This window comes from Camelus ferus, chromosome 9, assembly GCF_009834535.1.
Source record: "Camelus ferus isolate YT-003-E chromosome 9, BCGSAC_Cfer_1.0, whole genome shotgun sequence".
NCBI classification, from domain to species: Eukaryota; Metazoa; Chordata; class Mammalia; order Artiodactyla; family Camelidae; genus Camelus; species Camelus ferus.
Window position 1 is genome coordinate 60,868,057 of NC_045704.1, and position 16,615 is coordinate 60,884,671.

General features: G+C 43.5%; 1 protein-coding gene across 2 annotated transcripts; it reads left to right on the top strand.

Annotated features, from left to right (window-relative positions):
- The first annotated feature begins 10,219 nt into the window (after positions 1–10,219).
- On the top strand, positions 10,220–15,556 carry NHLH2 (nescient helix-loop-helix 2). Of its 2 annotated transcripts, XM_032488212.1 has the most exons (3): positions 10,220–10,290; positions 12,384–13,299; positions 15,090–15,556. In XM_032488212.1, the coding sequence occupies exon 3, from the start codon at positions 15,098–15,100 to the stop codon at positions 15,503–15,505; it is 408 nt and encodes a 135-aa protein (XP_032344103.1). In that variant the 5' UTR covers positions 10,220–10,290; positions 12,384–13,299; positions 15,090–15,097; the 3' UTR covers positions 15,506–15,556. The 2 variants fall into 2 exon arrangements, with proteins under 2 accessions (XP_032344103.1, XP_032344102.1); XM_032488211.1 differs by lacking the exons at positions 10,220–10,290; positions 12,384–13,299 and having other exon boundaries at positions 14,547–15,505.
- The last annotated feature ends 1,059 nt before the right edge of the window (positions 15,557–16,615 follow it).

Consider the following 16,615-nt stretch of genomic DNA (forward strand, 5'->3'; position numbering starts at 1 on the left):
CTGTCTCAGCCCTGGAAAGAAAGCCTGTGAAGCCCCTGAGGCTGCCATTGGAGCCTTGGCTCTGGGGGCACAGACCCACCCCAGCCCACAGACTTCACTTCCTACCTTGATCAGGCCTCCTCACTCCCCTCGGGCCTCAGATGCTTCCTCACTAAGGCAGCTCTTGGTCCAGCCGAGGCCCCCTGTCACCCTCGCCCTCTGCTCTAGCTCCAAGCCTTCTCTGAGTTCCAGCCTCCCCCACTCTCAGCCCAAGCTGCTCTGTGTTTCCTCTTCTCTCCAGTCTGACCTCCCACCCCTAGACCTTTTCACAGAGTCTTCAGAATCTCCTGCTCTATGGTAGGCATATTCAAGTCACATTAACACCTCTCTTGGCCTTACCTAAAACCTAAGGACATAGTGTCCCCTGGGGCCCCCTCTCAGGAAGGTAGCTCATTCTTGGCACCCTCAAAACCTTCAAGTCATCCTTCCTTCATTTGCCAAGGCTGCTTCTGCACCACCCTCTTCTACCCTCAGCTAAGTATCTCTACTCTGTTGACTCTGACATCACTGTGCTGTGTCATTGTCCACCTGGCTCCTCTCCATCACTTGGCAACTTTTTCTGTATCCCCAAATGCACCGAAACTGATCAGGGTCACAGTCTCCTTGTTCATCCCCTGGTGACTTCAGGTTCCACATGGACAGCCAGGCCAGCTCCCAGCCTGACTCTTCCTTGACCTTCTCAAGGTTACCACCGGTCTTCCCTGGCCACTTTCCCCATGGATCCGAGTCCTCCTCCGAGGAGTTCTGCTCTCTGGCCGCAGTGCACCCCTTCCCACTTTACTGCTAAACCTTCTCTTCAATCCCAGAGCAACTTCCATGCTGAGGCTGCTCTGGTTTCTCTCAGTCTCCTGATTATCCTTGTCCCTTTCTTCTTTTCAACTTAGACCCAGGAGAATGTGGGTCCGGCTTCTACCACTGAAACTGCTGTGACTAAGATGACCAGCACCCTTGACATGGCCAGATCCAAGGGACGTTTTTCATTCATTCTTTCAACCTCCTCTTGACCATTTGGCTTCAGGATCTCACGCTGTCCCGCTCCTGTTTTGCACCTGTTAGAACAGTTCTGTGCTGCTTTCTGTGGACTTCCTCCTGCCCTGGTTGTAAATGTTGCTGGTCCTTCAGGGACTGCCCTTGGCTCCTGGCAGGATAGTGGGACATTCACAGGAACAGGGCTTGTGTCCTTAGGTGTCCAATTCCCTGATTACAGGCTTATCGTGTGTGAATTACAGTGAGCGCTCCTATGCTTGCTCCTTGGGTTCACCTTCACCAGCTCCCCAAATACTGATATTCCTCAGGGCCCGGTACTTGCCCCTGGGGTCTTTAGCCAGGCACACTTTTCTCTGCGTCATGTCATTCACATCTTGTGGATTCAACTATCACATATGAACTGAGGATTATTTCCAGCCCAAGCTGCTCCCTGGCATCCAGGTTTCGTGGTCCACCTGCCCGGTGGAAACTTTCATCTGGATGTCCCATCAGTCCTCAAACTCATTATGCCCACATCCAAGCTAGTTATCTACCTATAAATCTTTTCTTCTTTTGATTGTTTCCAACTTGTTTCAAGGCAGAGATTTTAGCTCCATGTATGGTTTCACATCCAACTAGTCAAAGTGCTGCTGTCACCATTGACAGATTCTTTGTACATATCCCCTCTTGTCACCCCTAACCCAAGCCTCCATCACCTCTCAGCTAGATCCCGACAGCAGTCTCCCGGCGGGTCTGCTCCCTCCAGCCTGCTCTGTGCCGCCAACACAAATGTAATGCCATTCAGACTTTGCCCCCTGTTCAATCTCTTCTAAGCTATTCAACATGTTGTTTAAGACCCTCAAGGAGCAGGTCCCTGCTTAACTCTCTAGGCTAATCTCCCTCTACCACCTGCCTTGTCCTTTTCAATGGAGCAGCATTTGTTTTCCCTCTGCTTAGAACAACTCCCTTATTCCCTCATTACCTAAGAAACTTCTACTCAACCTTTAAGACTGAGCTTTGTTGTTCCTTTCTCTAAGAGGCTGTCTCTGCTGTTCATCCCTTTTCCCCTTTCCCCAGAACTGGATTAGTTATCTCTCCTCTGATCTCCCATAATGTATTGTGCAAACTCTATCTTGGCACTTGGTGCATGGATATGTAAATATCCCTTTTATGTGTCTGTCTCTCTCATAAGACTAAGTTCCTTACGGGCAGGAATTATATCTTACTCTTACTGAACTCTGATGCCTTGAATAGTATTTGCCTCATTTTATCACTAAGTAACTATTTGTTTTTGAAGCTAAATGAGACAAGGAAGGATAAATTTATGCATTAGAGGGGGGTGATATGGAGGGAGAAGTAGCCATGGTGGTATACATCCTACTTTGGCTTCTGTGGTTCTGTGGCTTCTGCTGAATTAGCTAGAAGGCAGAAATAACAATCACAGTTAGGGCCAATGATTGTACTTCTGCCTGAAAAGTTCCTCAGACCTCCCCCCACTCTCAGGCCACTGGTGTGGTCATTACCCTGATGACCACGTACTCACCCAGACCCTACCCATCCTCCACTTTGCTGTGTCATTCTCTTTGATGGAAAAGGCCACTTTTGTCTCTGACTACTGCAATGCTTCCCAATGTTAAGGCTCAGCCCAAGAGGAACACCTCCGGGTACCTCTTTCCAAAGCTCCTTCAATTTGTATTCAACTTCCTTTCTCAAAAATGAATGTTATCATCAGCATGATAAAATTTAGTTAATATATAGTGTCTTAGGTTTCTTTTTTGTTTTTGTTTCTTAGATGGCTGTCATAATGGACCCAATCCATTTGGTGAAAGGTAAGTCAGGGACCCTGTGTTCACTCATTCAGCAAGTAAAAAAAAATGCCTAAGTACAAAATATCAGGTCTATACCAGGCGTTGACAGGAACAAATAATGACTGAGATACAAGTTCTGTTCTCAAGGAACTCAGAGTCCAGTGCAGTGTCTTTTAAGTAGGGGGAGTATGCAAACCAGAGAGAAAAACAAGAAGATCTGTTGAAATCTAGGAAGAAAATATTATAATTTCTAATATTTCTAATTTCTTTAGTATTCTAACCATCTTTTTATCTGAAAAAGGAAATTAAGCTTTACTCATATTTAATATGAGGATTGATCCTGGTTCCCTCAGTTGGTGTTTCTGTCATGTAATCATGTGTCATGTACATTTTAAGAGGATCCTCAGGGAAGAGTGAGGGTTCTCAAACTTATGGGGGTTGACAGTGGACACCTCTGTCATTTAATCACTGTCAGTGTACTGTGATATTGCAGTCTGATGTGCTTGGTTAAGAGGATCTGCAATTATATTATCTAACTTTAAGAAAATTAACCCTCACAAAGAGACAAGCGGCTTAAAAATAATTCATTTAAAGATACCATAAATTAAATGTAATACTAATAATGCAAGCACAAAAAAACAGTAGCTGTCACTCTCTCCACTGCTAAAATGAGCCCTTCATCAGCCACATTTTAATAAAAAACCATGTTGGTCTAAACAGATCCAATAAGAACATATCCAACAATTCTAAATTATCAAGAATGTTCATTAATTAACAATGAAATTCAACCCAAGTGTATCTTTTACCTTGAGATATAGCTAATGATAGTCCAATGCCATCATAATAACAAAAAATTACTTGAATTATCAAATTAAATTTTAAAAATTAAGCATGGAGTTTCATTTCTGCTTAAGATGTAGAAAGGTGCAGAGAGTATTGTTCCCATCCTAACAATGAGAACAATCCAGATAAAAAACAAAATCCTAGCTTTCATTGAAACTATCAGAGAGCTGAGGTCATAAGGCACTAGAACAACTGGAATCCCAATGAGAGACAAGCCCTCCTAGGAAGAGACAGGAGACACAAACTCCCTCACCAGTGGCAGAGCACGTGAGAATGAGGCACAGTCTACCACACGAGTTGGGAAGAAGAAATAGCCACAGTTGTAAGGAACTGCCAAAGGCCAAGTGTGGGCTGGTGTGTCAGTCTGGAATAGTCAGGGCCCCAACCAAGGGGAGTTCATACTGTTCACAAGCTTTTATTTTTGGATCTCTACTGAGTGCTCATGAAAAAGACTAGAGGTAGAGCATGTATAGAGAAGGTAACTGACAGAGGTGGGGTCAGGTACAAGACGCCATGCACTACCCAGGCTCTTCTTGCATGTGCAGCAAAAGCTTTAAGTCTCTGGGAGTGAGGGTGGGGGGTGACGGCAGCAAAGATGGTTGCCCAGGGCACAGAGAAAAATGCATTGTGGGAAGAAGTAAGGGCATAAGAAAATACTCTCTGGGGGAGAAGCACAAAACCATCTTAGACCTAAGATCCTAAACTAGTATCAAGCAGAAGTTTCCTACCACTGGGAGAGGGGAAGCAAACTCCAGCCCAAGATCAACCACAAACACAAGGCAGAACTTGGCTGCCATAAGGAGGGGGAGCAGGAAGGCAGAGAGGGACTCGCACCTGAGGCTCAAGTACATAGGTTGCTCCCTTAAGACTTAGACTGCGACAGTACAACCGGGAAATACTTTTATCCCCAACAGAAGTATTGAGGCACCAACTGCCTAAGGCTGGGGATGGGACAGGCACATGGTGAGAGATTGTCTCTGTGATGCAGGCATGCAGGAAAGCTAAACGCTGATGGTGGAGCAATAATCCGGAGAAAAGCCTCTGGCATAACAGTTCTCACCCTAAGCACAAGGCAAAGACAGCCCACCACTAGAAGAATTTGAAGTCCATGGAGTACTGATGTAAAACCCAAACCTAGCTCAACTCCTGACTAGGCTGACTCTCCTGACTCAGTCCTCCATAGTGATGGCCTAACAGAAGAAGAGGCATACTCATTTCCTGGCATTAATAATATTTATTTTATTCTCTCCAGTGCTATGTAAAATGTCTGGTATTTACTCAAAAATTATATCACACACACACACTTACACACCCTGCAATCAACAGGAGAAAACTCACGTGATACCCACATGTTGTAACGAGCAGACAGCCACTCTACAGTAAGTATGATTAATATGTAAAAGGACATAGTGGAAAAGGTAAACAACACACAAATACAGATGCAGAATTTCAGGAAAGATGAAACTGCTAGAAATGAAAAACCCAGTATTGGAGAATACCTTCAATGTACTCATCAGTAGACACAACCCAACTAAGATAATCAATTAACCAGAAAATTTGCCAGTAGAAATCATCCAAACAAAAATCCAAAGAGAAAGAAGAATAAAACAATGATAATAACAACAAGAGAACAGAGCAGTCAAGAGGTCTAGAATATTTTTAAACATTATAACTTGTCATTGGAGACCAGGAGGATAAGAGAAAGATAATGGGGCAGAAAAGTTATTTGAAAAAATTATGGCCAAAAATTTTCCAAAAATAATGAATGATGGTAAATCACAGATTCAAGGAGCCCAGACAACCCCAAAGAGGATATATGCCAAAGAAACAAACAGAAACACCTTACACACACCTAGATATATCAGAGTCAACCTGCTGAAAACCTAAAATCAAGAGCAAATTTCAATGGCAGCTGGGAGAGAAGAAGGAAGAACATATCATATCCAGAAGAGCAAAGATAAGAATTAGGGCAGACTTCTTATCAAAAACTATGCAGTCAGAAAGAACTGAAATACATCTTGAAAGTACTGAAAAAAAATTAAAAAACAACTACCAACTTAGAATTCTATACCTAGAGCAAATATATCAAAAATGAAAGCAAAATAAAGACATTTTCAGAAAAAACAATAGGTGAGAAAATTCAGTGCCAACTGAACTGCTCTGTAATCAACAGTGAAGGATGTTCCTCAGGCAGAAGAAAAATGTTACCAGATAGAAACTTGTATCTACACAATTATGTAAAAAGTTCTAGAAATGATATAAATGAGTATTACTCTGCAGTAAAAAGGAACAGACTTTGATACGTGTAACAACATGGATGATGATCAAAATAATTACTCTGATTGAAAGAAGGCAGACAAAAAGAGTACATAGTCTATGACTCCATTTATATAAAATTCTAAAAACACAAAATAATCTCTAGTCAGAAAATAGACCAATAGTTCCCTGTGTGGTGAGGGGAAGGGAGAAAGAGAGGGGATGGGTTACAGAGTATGATGGATAAGTTCACGGTCTTGACTGTGGTGATGATTTCAGGGTTGTACTCATTATACTATATAGTTTAAGTGCATGCAATTTACTAAATATAAATATACCTCAATAAAGCTGAAAGGGGCATAAATGCAAAATAAAATTACAGTGAGATATCACTAGACACCTGTTACAATGGATTAAATTAAGTTTTTAAAACTTATAATAATAAATACTAATGGAGATGTGGAACTGTTGCAGTGTTGCTGATGAAAATGCAAAATGGTACAATTGCTTTGTGAAACTGTTTGTCAGTTTCTCATAAAGTTAAACAAACACTCACTGCGCAAGCCAACAATCTCACCTATTGCTATTCACCCAGGAGAACTGTATACATATGCCTTCATAATTACCTATGTGTGTGCAGTTATCCTGGATTTATTAGTTGTATTCTTAGCATCCAACCGGAAACAACTCAAACGTCTATTAACTTGTGAATGTATACACAAATGGTATTACATCCATACAGTAGACTACTACACAGTAATAAAAAAGGAAGAAACAACTATACACACAAGAATATGGATGAATCTCAAAAGCTCTATGTTAAGCAAAAGAAGCCAGACTCAAAAGTTTACATACTGTATAATTCCATTTTTATGAATTCTGGAAAAGGCAAAACTAGAGGAACAGAAATCAGATTAGTGGTTGTTTTAGGCTAGGTGTGGATAAGGGGTTGGCTACTAAGGGGTTCAGGGAACTTTTTAGAGTGATGCAAATGCTCTATATTTTTATTGTAATGGTTACACGAATGTATACATTTGTCAAACTCATAGAACTGAACATCTCTGAAGAGTGAATTATACTCTGACTATACTTAAATGAGCTGATTTTTAAAAGTAAGCATCCAAAACCTGAATGCAAAGCTTTTAAGTTTTTAGTGATGTTTAAAATCATGCCATACTCAAGGTCAAGTACTTTTAAATATTTTACTAAGTATAATGATAAATGTTTAGAAGCCTCTTTGAGGTTTCTTATTCTATAGTGAAAGACAAACACTCTTCAGGAAATGACTGAAATAGCATGCATAAACCAGTAAGGTGACGATCTAAAACGCATCCCCATGTCAGCGAATTCCATTGATTGACACTCGAGAAACGTTGCTGAAGATGTGAAGAAAAAAGTATTAGACCAATTTATGTAGTGTTGGAAGTTTGCTATTCAGTTGGATGAAAGAACAGCAGCATTTCTAACGGGTTTCAGATCATGGTACTTTACAAATTCTGTTTCAATAATGAAATACATGAGAAACTTCTCTTTTTAAGAGGGTGTTAAGGGTAAAATGTATGGGAGAAGATATACTCACGACTGAAATGATCTTTAATAAAAAATGATTTATGGGGAAATTGTGGAGGTGTAATCATTGAGGAAATGGTTGCTTTAACTCAAAGAAATAGAGTCTGGGGTCAAAGATACTATCACAAACACAATTGATTCACTAAATAATTCCTATGCAAGAATTTTCCATAAGAAAGTTGGAATAGAAGGATATAGGATATAGCCACTTAGTTAGTTCTAGAAATAAGCATCCTTTAAACTATAGTTGAATCTTTGCAATTTATGACACTGGAAGAGATCATACATCCTGCTGTACCACAGTGAGACACTCTGGCTAGCAGGTGGCGAAACAGTCAAAGAATTATTCAATTTTAAGATTAGTGTTCCAAATTTATTTTTCTTTGGTGACAAGCGGCTGTCAATAGCATGCTACTAACAGATTAAAAATAAATATACACACGTTCAATGTGTCTCTTTAAGTAAAATATGTATTTTTAAAGGAGTTAAATGGTAACTTTTCAAAAAGGAATTTGTGCTATGAAGAAGACATTTTTGAAAAGAAATATTTGGACTTTTTTTTTTACTGTTATGTGATTTTTCTTGCTGCTAAAAGTAATGGAAATATTCGAGGTATTAAAATCTCTTATATCTGAACACGTGAAACACTTGGATATAGAAATTTCCAAACTGTTAAAAAATTTCCAAATAAAGAGTTTCAGGACTTTGAACCATTTGTTTAAAAGAATAATTCACATTAGAAAGAAATTTGCTAATCAAATTTCAACAAAACTTTGACATATTTGCACGATAAGATAGAAAAATGAGAATTACAGTTTAGTTAGCACAATTGATGATGAGCTTTTATTTGGACCTTTGAATTTTTGTGTTACATCTTCTTCTGCCATATTAGCCATAAAAACCAGAATCTAAATAAATTGAGCTTAAAATCAGACTATCCAGATAAAACTACTATGTACGGAATAGATAAACAACAAAGTCCTACTGTATAGCACAGGGGACTATATTCAATGGCTTACAGTAACCTGTAATGAAAAAACATGTGAGTGTGTGTGTATATACATATACATATACATATATATATATATATATATATATATATATATATATATCTGACTCACTATGCTGTGCACTAGAAACTAATACAACATTGTAAATCAACTATACTTCAATTTAAAAAAATGGGGTAAAAAGTCAAATTACGTTATTACAAAGGATTAATCAATAATTGTCAAAAATAAAGCTTACTGCTCTTAAAAAAAAAAGTATTACCAATAATATCTTGTGCTGCTAACAGGTTTTCGTATGCTCATAAATAAAATTATTTTCTAAATGCTGTTAATTTTATGTTTATCACACTTTTAAAATGTCTTTTTGTGTATGCTTTATAATTACAGAATATTCTATTACAATAGTACATATATAAAGTTTGTTAATAATAAATATATATACACTGGATATGTATGCTGAAAATGTTTACTGATGGGCTGCAAAATTTAAGAAAATAGATTGGAAAAAGCTGTCTAGTGGAATCAACAAAGAATTGCAAAGCCTTTGTAGTCCAACAGTGTCTGGCACAACGCTAGATGCCCAGTAAGTATTTAGAACTTTCTGTGAGGGGGAGAGGATAGCTCAGTGGGAAAGTGCATGCTTAGCATCCTGGGTTCAGTCCCCAGTACTGCTATTAAAACAAGTAAGTAAATAAAAACCTAATTACCTCCTCCCCCACAAAAAAGAAACTTACCGTGACTCTTTGCCCACCTCTGAATGCAAAATGTAGTGATTTACATATATTTTGTGTGTACATACACTTCTCCCTCAGAACATGCATTTCACTTGGTGAATAATTCTTCTGCATGAGTATATTTGCATAGGAAACCATGACAACAGAGGCAGCAGTGCATGGTGGTCGTACCTTCTGAAGGTAGACCACCTGACTCTAAATCCTTGGCCTTATAATTTATAAACTATGTGACCTTGAATAGGCCATCTTCTCTGTGTCCCAGTTTCTTTGTGTGCAACAGTACCTACCTCATAGCTTTGTGGTGAAGATCAATGAGTTAATGTGTAAAGTCCCTTCACATGTCTGAAATACACACACACACACACATACAATCTGGGTGAGCATGCTGGATATGTGTATATTTCATGTAATTCCATTTATATTTCTTGTTCTCAATATGTATTTATATTGAACAATAATATTGTTAATAATATTCATAACCCACACTTATTTAGCATCAGTTCTAGGCATTAGTTTAAGTGCTTTACACAGATTATCTTGTTCATCTTTGGTAAAAATATATAACATAACATGCTTCTGTTATTCCCATTTTACAGACAGAAAACTGAGGTCCAGAAAGGGTAAGTAATTCACTTCAGTTCAGCCAGGTGGCATGTGAGAGAGCCACAAAGTCTGGCTTTCTAAATCAGTACTTACCACTTCCCCATTGATTTAATAATGTTATTTACTACTAGGAGTAATAGTTTATAATATCTTTAATTGTCTAGTGCTTAGTATTTTATAAAATACTTTCATATCCAGTGAGTTTCATAACCAGCCTGTGATGTGAGTTGGGCAGGATAACTGTTCTCACTTTTACAGGAGAGAAAACTGGTACAACTGAAACCACCAGTGTCTTCTCGGAAAAGTGTTTCTGTGTTACAAACATCCTGGGTGCCTCTATACACAGGGAGTCATTCACCGGAAATGTACTGAGTACTTATAACGTGTCAAAGTCAGACAGGGGTGCTGGCGATCTGAGCTACAGTCCTCCCCAGAAGGATCACAGCCTGGTGGGAGACCCAGGTATGGAAAGCAAGAATCGCGGCACACAATGTTTATTCTCCAAGGGAGATATGAAAAGAGTGCTTATGGAGCACAGAAGGAGGCACCATCTGTGCCAGGGAGGTCTTAGAAAAGGGAAAGGTGGCAGCGGGGGAGGCTTTCCTGAAAGAGAGAATGTGTGTGCGTGAGTGTGAATCCATGTTTGTGACCATGACCGTGTGTCTAGGCATGGTTCTATATGGATCTGAGCATGTACCTGTTTACAGGGACTTATTCATGTGTTAACTTATGCACGTGCAGGCTGTAAGTGTGGAAGGAGAAAGCCTGGATGTGAAAGAGAATGTGTCTGGATCCACACACACCACAGCAGAATCTGACCTGCCCTGGATTGTCTCCCCATTTCCCTGTCTTCCCCCCAACACCAGGGTAACCAGAGATACCAGTTGCTTCTCACTCTAGCAGTTGCCTGGTGAGCTATGGTGATCAGACCCACCAGGTTTTTGGTCTGTCGGTCTGAATATGGAGTGGTCTAATAGAGCCAGCCAGCTTGTGTGAGTAATGGTGGGTGAACAGTACAGGTGTCTGTGGGTGTACCCTTGTTTGCACACTTCCTGCTAGATGTGAATGCTTGGTGTTGACTGCTCCTAGCCAGACTGGGGAAACCTTCATCTTTACCACCTTGGGAATTCATAAACTCCCCCGTTTCCATTGCCACCTGAATGTTGCTGGCTTTCGCCTCCACTTAAATGTCCTGGGATATGTAAATATACTTCTGTCCTGGGGCTGGGCAGAGGCAAAGCTGGACAGCGCTGGTGCCCTTTTTCTGTGGAGGCACACCATGCTCTCCCTCACCTCATCCTGGTCCAGGAATCTCCCATAGGATGAAAAATGTGTGCAAAGGCAAACAGGAATGGTGGCAGCCAAGAGGAACCCAGAGGGTCACTCCCAGGGCGGGCTGATCAAACCCCCTCCCCTGAAGATAAAACCTGTTTTTAGGGCAAAATTCCAAGGAGTGAAAATGAGGACTCCTCTCTCCACAAATGCTGTCCCAGGGATTGGGGCAGTGGGCAGTAAGGCTGCAATACTCTTATTTCTTTAAACTTGCACAATCAAACAAGCTACAATGCTTGCAAATAATACATAATTGATGGTGACTAACAGCATATATATATATATAAAGTGGCCAAATAATTGAACTAGATTTTCCCTTTAATTATAAGGCATATAGATTCAGGGCTGTGGGGTCATGTAAGGCAAAGGTATCATGTTCTGGAATACACATGATTTGTGTGTGTTCACAACCCTGGCCCAATGTACTGCCACACAGCTAAATATTCACGTGTTAAAATAAGCAAGAATGGACTGCAATCATCAACACATGTGGCATGCCATATTTTAAGCTAAATGAATGAGTGGGTGATAAGAAAAACAAACATATTCGAAAAGTAGAAGGGTCTCAAATAGTGAGCCCTGAAATGACAGTACCTGGATTTTGTTTTCAGTTTCACCAATGATTTAATCTATTGAAAGATTTTTTTTTAATCATATATGGGAAAATTAGTCTAGTGGCAGAATATCTCTCAAAAATATGAATATGCTTAATCAAGCCTTGCTAAAGTGCCTTTTAAAACGTAAATGATCACTAATAGATGTTAGCTGTTGCATATCTGAATATATTTTACTGTAGCACCATATATAGTATTATTTCCATGTTCTGGACACAAATATTATCCTAAACTTTAAGGGAAGATACTGGTCTTATAATCTGCCAGGAGAATTTTTCCATAGTCAATATGTTGTTTATTTGCACTTAAATATTGCACCAATACTCTGAAAAAGAGAAATTGTCTGATTATGGCTAGAGATTCTGATTAGAGGCTAAGGTTTCTATCATGGACTGCTTTCAACTGTTATATTTTATGGCACAGATTCAGTGGGAATCTGATCTGCTAAAATATTTGGGCTGTGAAAACTCCCATACTGTGACAGATGTCAAGTCCAATTAAGTGACTCATGTCCAGGTTTCTGTCCAATAGGATTTCCCATTAAATATCAATTTAGGGAAAAAAATTCCATCCCCCTTCTTAAGCCTTTATCTCTTCCACCATCTCCAGCCTGAATCAATTGGTACCAGGAGAGCCAAGAAGCCACACACGCATCTCTGCCTCTTTGCTCTGGCTTCTCCCACCCTCTCGCGTCTTTCTCCGCTTCCCTGTCACTGTTACTCCAGGAGACGTTCACTTTTCACCAACCTTCCTCCAAGCATCTCCAAGCCACTGACAATGTATATTTTGCTACAAGGTAAAGAAAGGAGGGGGTGGGGGTGGGAGATGTAACCAAGCCTTGAAAGACTTTGAAACTGGAAATAGGTGCCTGTTTATACAACATACAAGTAAATGAGGGAAGAGGAAGAGGCAAGCTTAGCCCCGAGTTACAGTATTGTGTTCCTGGGAACTGGGGAGACATCAGCTGAACAAAGCCTTATCTCAAAAAAAAAAAAAAAAAATCACTTCTGAGCAAGATCGCATCTCTGCCTTGCACTTCCCAGTTTCTGCTCAGCCGTATTAAGGGAAGGAAAGGAGTCCTACAGGAGCGGAATCTTATCTTAACCATCTTTCTTATTGATTCTTCCGCTATTAGAAAGTGGAGGAATCAGCCCCTTTGATGTGTTTGTGTTTACCTCTGCATCTCTTTTGTTATTTATAGAGACCTAGAAGAGGAAAAGAGGCACGAGACTTTCCAACACATCGTTTAAAAAAAAAATCAACGAATTTCCCGAAATGTTTGAGAACAATTAAAAGGAAAAGGCGGTTTTGATCTATCAACTAAGTGAACAATCATTCATATCGTCCACATCCTGAGATATTATCGTCCCTCGCTGTGGACACCAGCGAGATGACAGCTGCTTTTTCATTTTTGAATGTAATAAATATTTGCTGCTTTTAATATATTTGGAATTTCTCCCCGCTATTCCCTGGAATTTTAACTCTAAAAGATCGGAGAAAAGATTACCGAAAAGGCTTTTACAAGGTAAGCCTCCTTTGAATGATTTTCCCCCCAAGCTTGGAACTAAGATTATTCACATTGCATTTGTAGATGTTATTTCAGTGAGTGGTTGAAGAAACGAAATGCATACACGACATGTTATTTATGAATATTTTTAAAAAGATATCTGGAGGAGAATTTAACATGCTTTGAGGGCAACCCAGGAACTTTTTAGCCGAACTACAACTATGTTGTGGTTTATTGTGATTTTCCATTACTCGCCTATTTATTTATACCCTTTCAAGGCGAAGGTGTAGGTGCAAGTTGTTCTACTTATGAACGTAGCCGAGAAAAGCCCGCAGGGAGTCACATGGAGTTCACTTGAAGCATTTGTTTTTATTTTGCCTTAGAGGACTTATTTTCCTCGCAGGGAAATGAAGGCCTCCTCGGAGTGAAATTCGCTCCTCGCCAAGTGCGGTGTTGGGAGCGGATGGCACCTTCCCTGCTTTTGTCTAGGAGCAAACCCTCCCGCCCGTAGCGGACGCGATCGCTCCCTCTGCGAGCATCCCTCCTGCGGCACACGCGGGGACCAGGGCTCGCAGCCTGGTCCTCCCTCCCGGCGCCCGCAGTCGGTGCGCGCAGCCCCCGCAGGTGCTTTCCCCGCCTGCCGGCCCCTTTCTCGAAGCCAGAATTCCCCCCGAAGCCCCGCGGCTGGGGGCAGCTCCCTCCCAGTAGGTGTGCGATCCAGGCCGGTCCTCCGGGCTCCCGGGAGGAGCCGGGCAAGGCGGTCCTTCCAGGAGCGCATCCTTAAGAGAAAGGCGGAGGGTAGATTAGCTCGGCCTCGGCCCGGCCGCTCGGCGACCGCGCTACCGTCTCCGGACTCCGGGCTCTGAGCAGACGAACTTTGCAGGAGGGGATGCAGCTCGGGCCGGAGCAGCAGGCGAGGCGCCCGCCTCCCCTCGACCCCCGGGCCTGTACTTCCCTCCGCAGCCTCTCCTCCCGCAGCCTCCCGGCCGCCGGCCTTTTCCCGTGAGGTGGTCGGCAGACTGCGGGCGCATTGTCTTATCCCACGTCGCCGGTCCCTAGGTCCCCGATGTGTGTGGCTGTCTGCGTGACAGATGGTGCTTCGGGAGACTGCGAGGGCGTAAGAGTCCATTTGCTGTTGAAAGGAGCCTCCGCGTTTGTTTAGTCATCTCTATTATTTCGGAGAAGCGCGAGGCAGACAAGAAGCCTTCCTGCTCCGGGCCGCCTGCTCTCCGTCTGCGCCCAGGGCTGGGTTCTTCTTGAACCTGGGCCGCCCCTGCGCCCTAGACCCGCGCGCGGCCCGCGGGCGCCCGGCTCTCCCGCGGCTTCGCCCCAGGCCCTCGGGGCGGGAAGCGCGCTCCGCGTCTCCCCGTCCCGCGCAAAACCCAGATGGATTCGTCGTTCGTATTCATTCGTTCGTCAGGGTCGGAGAAGTGAGGGAGCGGAATGGCCGAGTCGGTATTTGGCCGGAGGAAGCGCAAAACCCAGTGGCGGCCTCGCAGGCCTGCGGGCGTTCTCCGGAGCAGGCCAGCGGGCCGGTCTCCGCCTCCTGCAGGCCGCGGAGGCAGGTCGGAGATGCGGCCCCGGCCCAGGCGAGACCTCGCTGGCTCCGGCGCGGGGCTCGGCCCCCGGGCCTGCCCGCCTCGGCGCGCTCCCTCCCCGCGGCGCCCGCTCCTTGGAGGGCGCCGGCCTGCCGTGGGGAGGCGGCCCCGGGCCGCGCCGAAGCCCGGCGTGCTTGGCCCTCGCTCGCTCCCGCTCCTACTCAGAGACCCCCGTTCCTTTCATTGATTGCTTTTCTGACTCCCCCTCAGCCTCCAAAATGATGCTGAGTCCGGACCAAGCCGCCGACTCGGACCACCCCAGCTCGGCGCACTCGGACCCGGAGTCGCTGGGCGGCGCGGACGCCAAGGTGCTGGGCAGCGTGTCGGACCTGGAGCCGGTGGAGGAGGCCGAGGGCGACGGCAAGGGCGGCAGCCGGGCCGCCCTCTACCCGCACCCGCAGCAGCTGAGCCGCGAGGAGAAGCGCCGCCGCCGGCGCGCCACGGCCAAGTACCGCTCGGCCCACGCCACCCGCGAGCGCATCCGCGTGGAAGCCTTCAACCTGGCCTTCGCCGAGCTCCGCAAACTGCTGCCCACGCTGCCCCCGGACAAGAAGCTGTCCAAGATCGAGATCCTGCGCCTGGCCATCTGCTACATCTCCTATCTCAACCACGTCCTGGACGTGTAGGGCCGGGGCGCTGCGGGGGGCCGCCTGGCCGGGAGTGGGTGAAGCACGGCCCGCCCGGGCGGCCGCCGCGGCGATGGCGGCAGAGGAGGCGGCCCAGCGGGACGGCCGCCGCCACGGCCTTGGAAGGTGGGGAACGCTCGCACCGCGTTCTCTCGGGTCAGCAGCGCGACTCTGGCAGGTTTCTGACTCCAGAAGGGTGGGGTCTGGCGAGCCCCGGGGCTTGCAGGGGGGATTTTCCAGGCCAGGCGAACCTCCTGGAGGCACCGGAGAGGAGGCTCCAGGCCTCCCTTCCACGTGTTAGGATCCCTTTAAGGGTCGTTGCTTTAGCTCACTGGAGACTGAGTTCTCCCACGTTTCTCTCCTACAGATCTTCATGTTTTGAAAGAACGAGGCCAGAAGCTCAGAGTCTGGGCTTATAACTTTAGACTATCTGGATTTCTTCTAATTGACAAATCACCAAACATTTAGAGGGAAGGGGAGGGCATCTTCTCCAGGGCAGAGATTTAAGGCACAGGAAGATGGAACCGGAAACTCTGTTCCGTTGTGAAAAGAAAGATGATACTAGAATCCAAACAGAACAGACAAGCCTAGAATGTTTTGTAAGGTTAAAAAGATACATTGAGATATCGTGGGAAGATTTGAGTTTGGTGAGATTTTTGACCCCAAGGTCTGATGCTAATGTAGACAGAAAAATCCATATTTAAATGGAAAATTTAATATCTGATTGCTTTTTCAGGCGAAGTGCCCCTTTATATATCCAAAAACATCTATTTGTGACCTTAAACATGTGGACCCATAGGTGCAGTTAGAAAAAGACAACCTATTTTTATTTATGTTAGAAGAAGTAGAGTATTTTTTTCAAGACGTTTATTTTTCAGAGTGGTGATAATTTTACTTTGGATACTCTGTGCCAATTTATTTATAGTCAAGTGTTTACACTTTTTCCTGTGGAATAATTATGTCTAACTTTTTACGTGTGTGTTGAGATTATACTGTGGTCTTTCTTTTTGCTCTAATTATATTGCACTTGTATATCAAATTTCCCATATTTCCCTGTTTCTAAACATATTTTATATTAAGATGTTTGTTCCTGAAAGGTTCTTTTGTTGT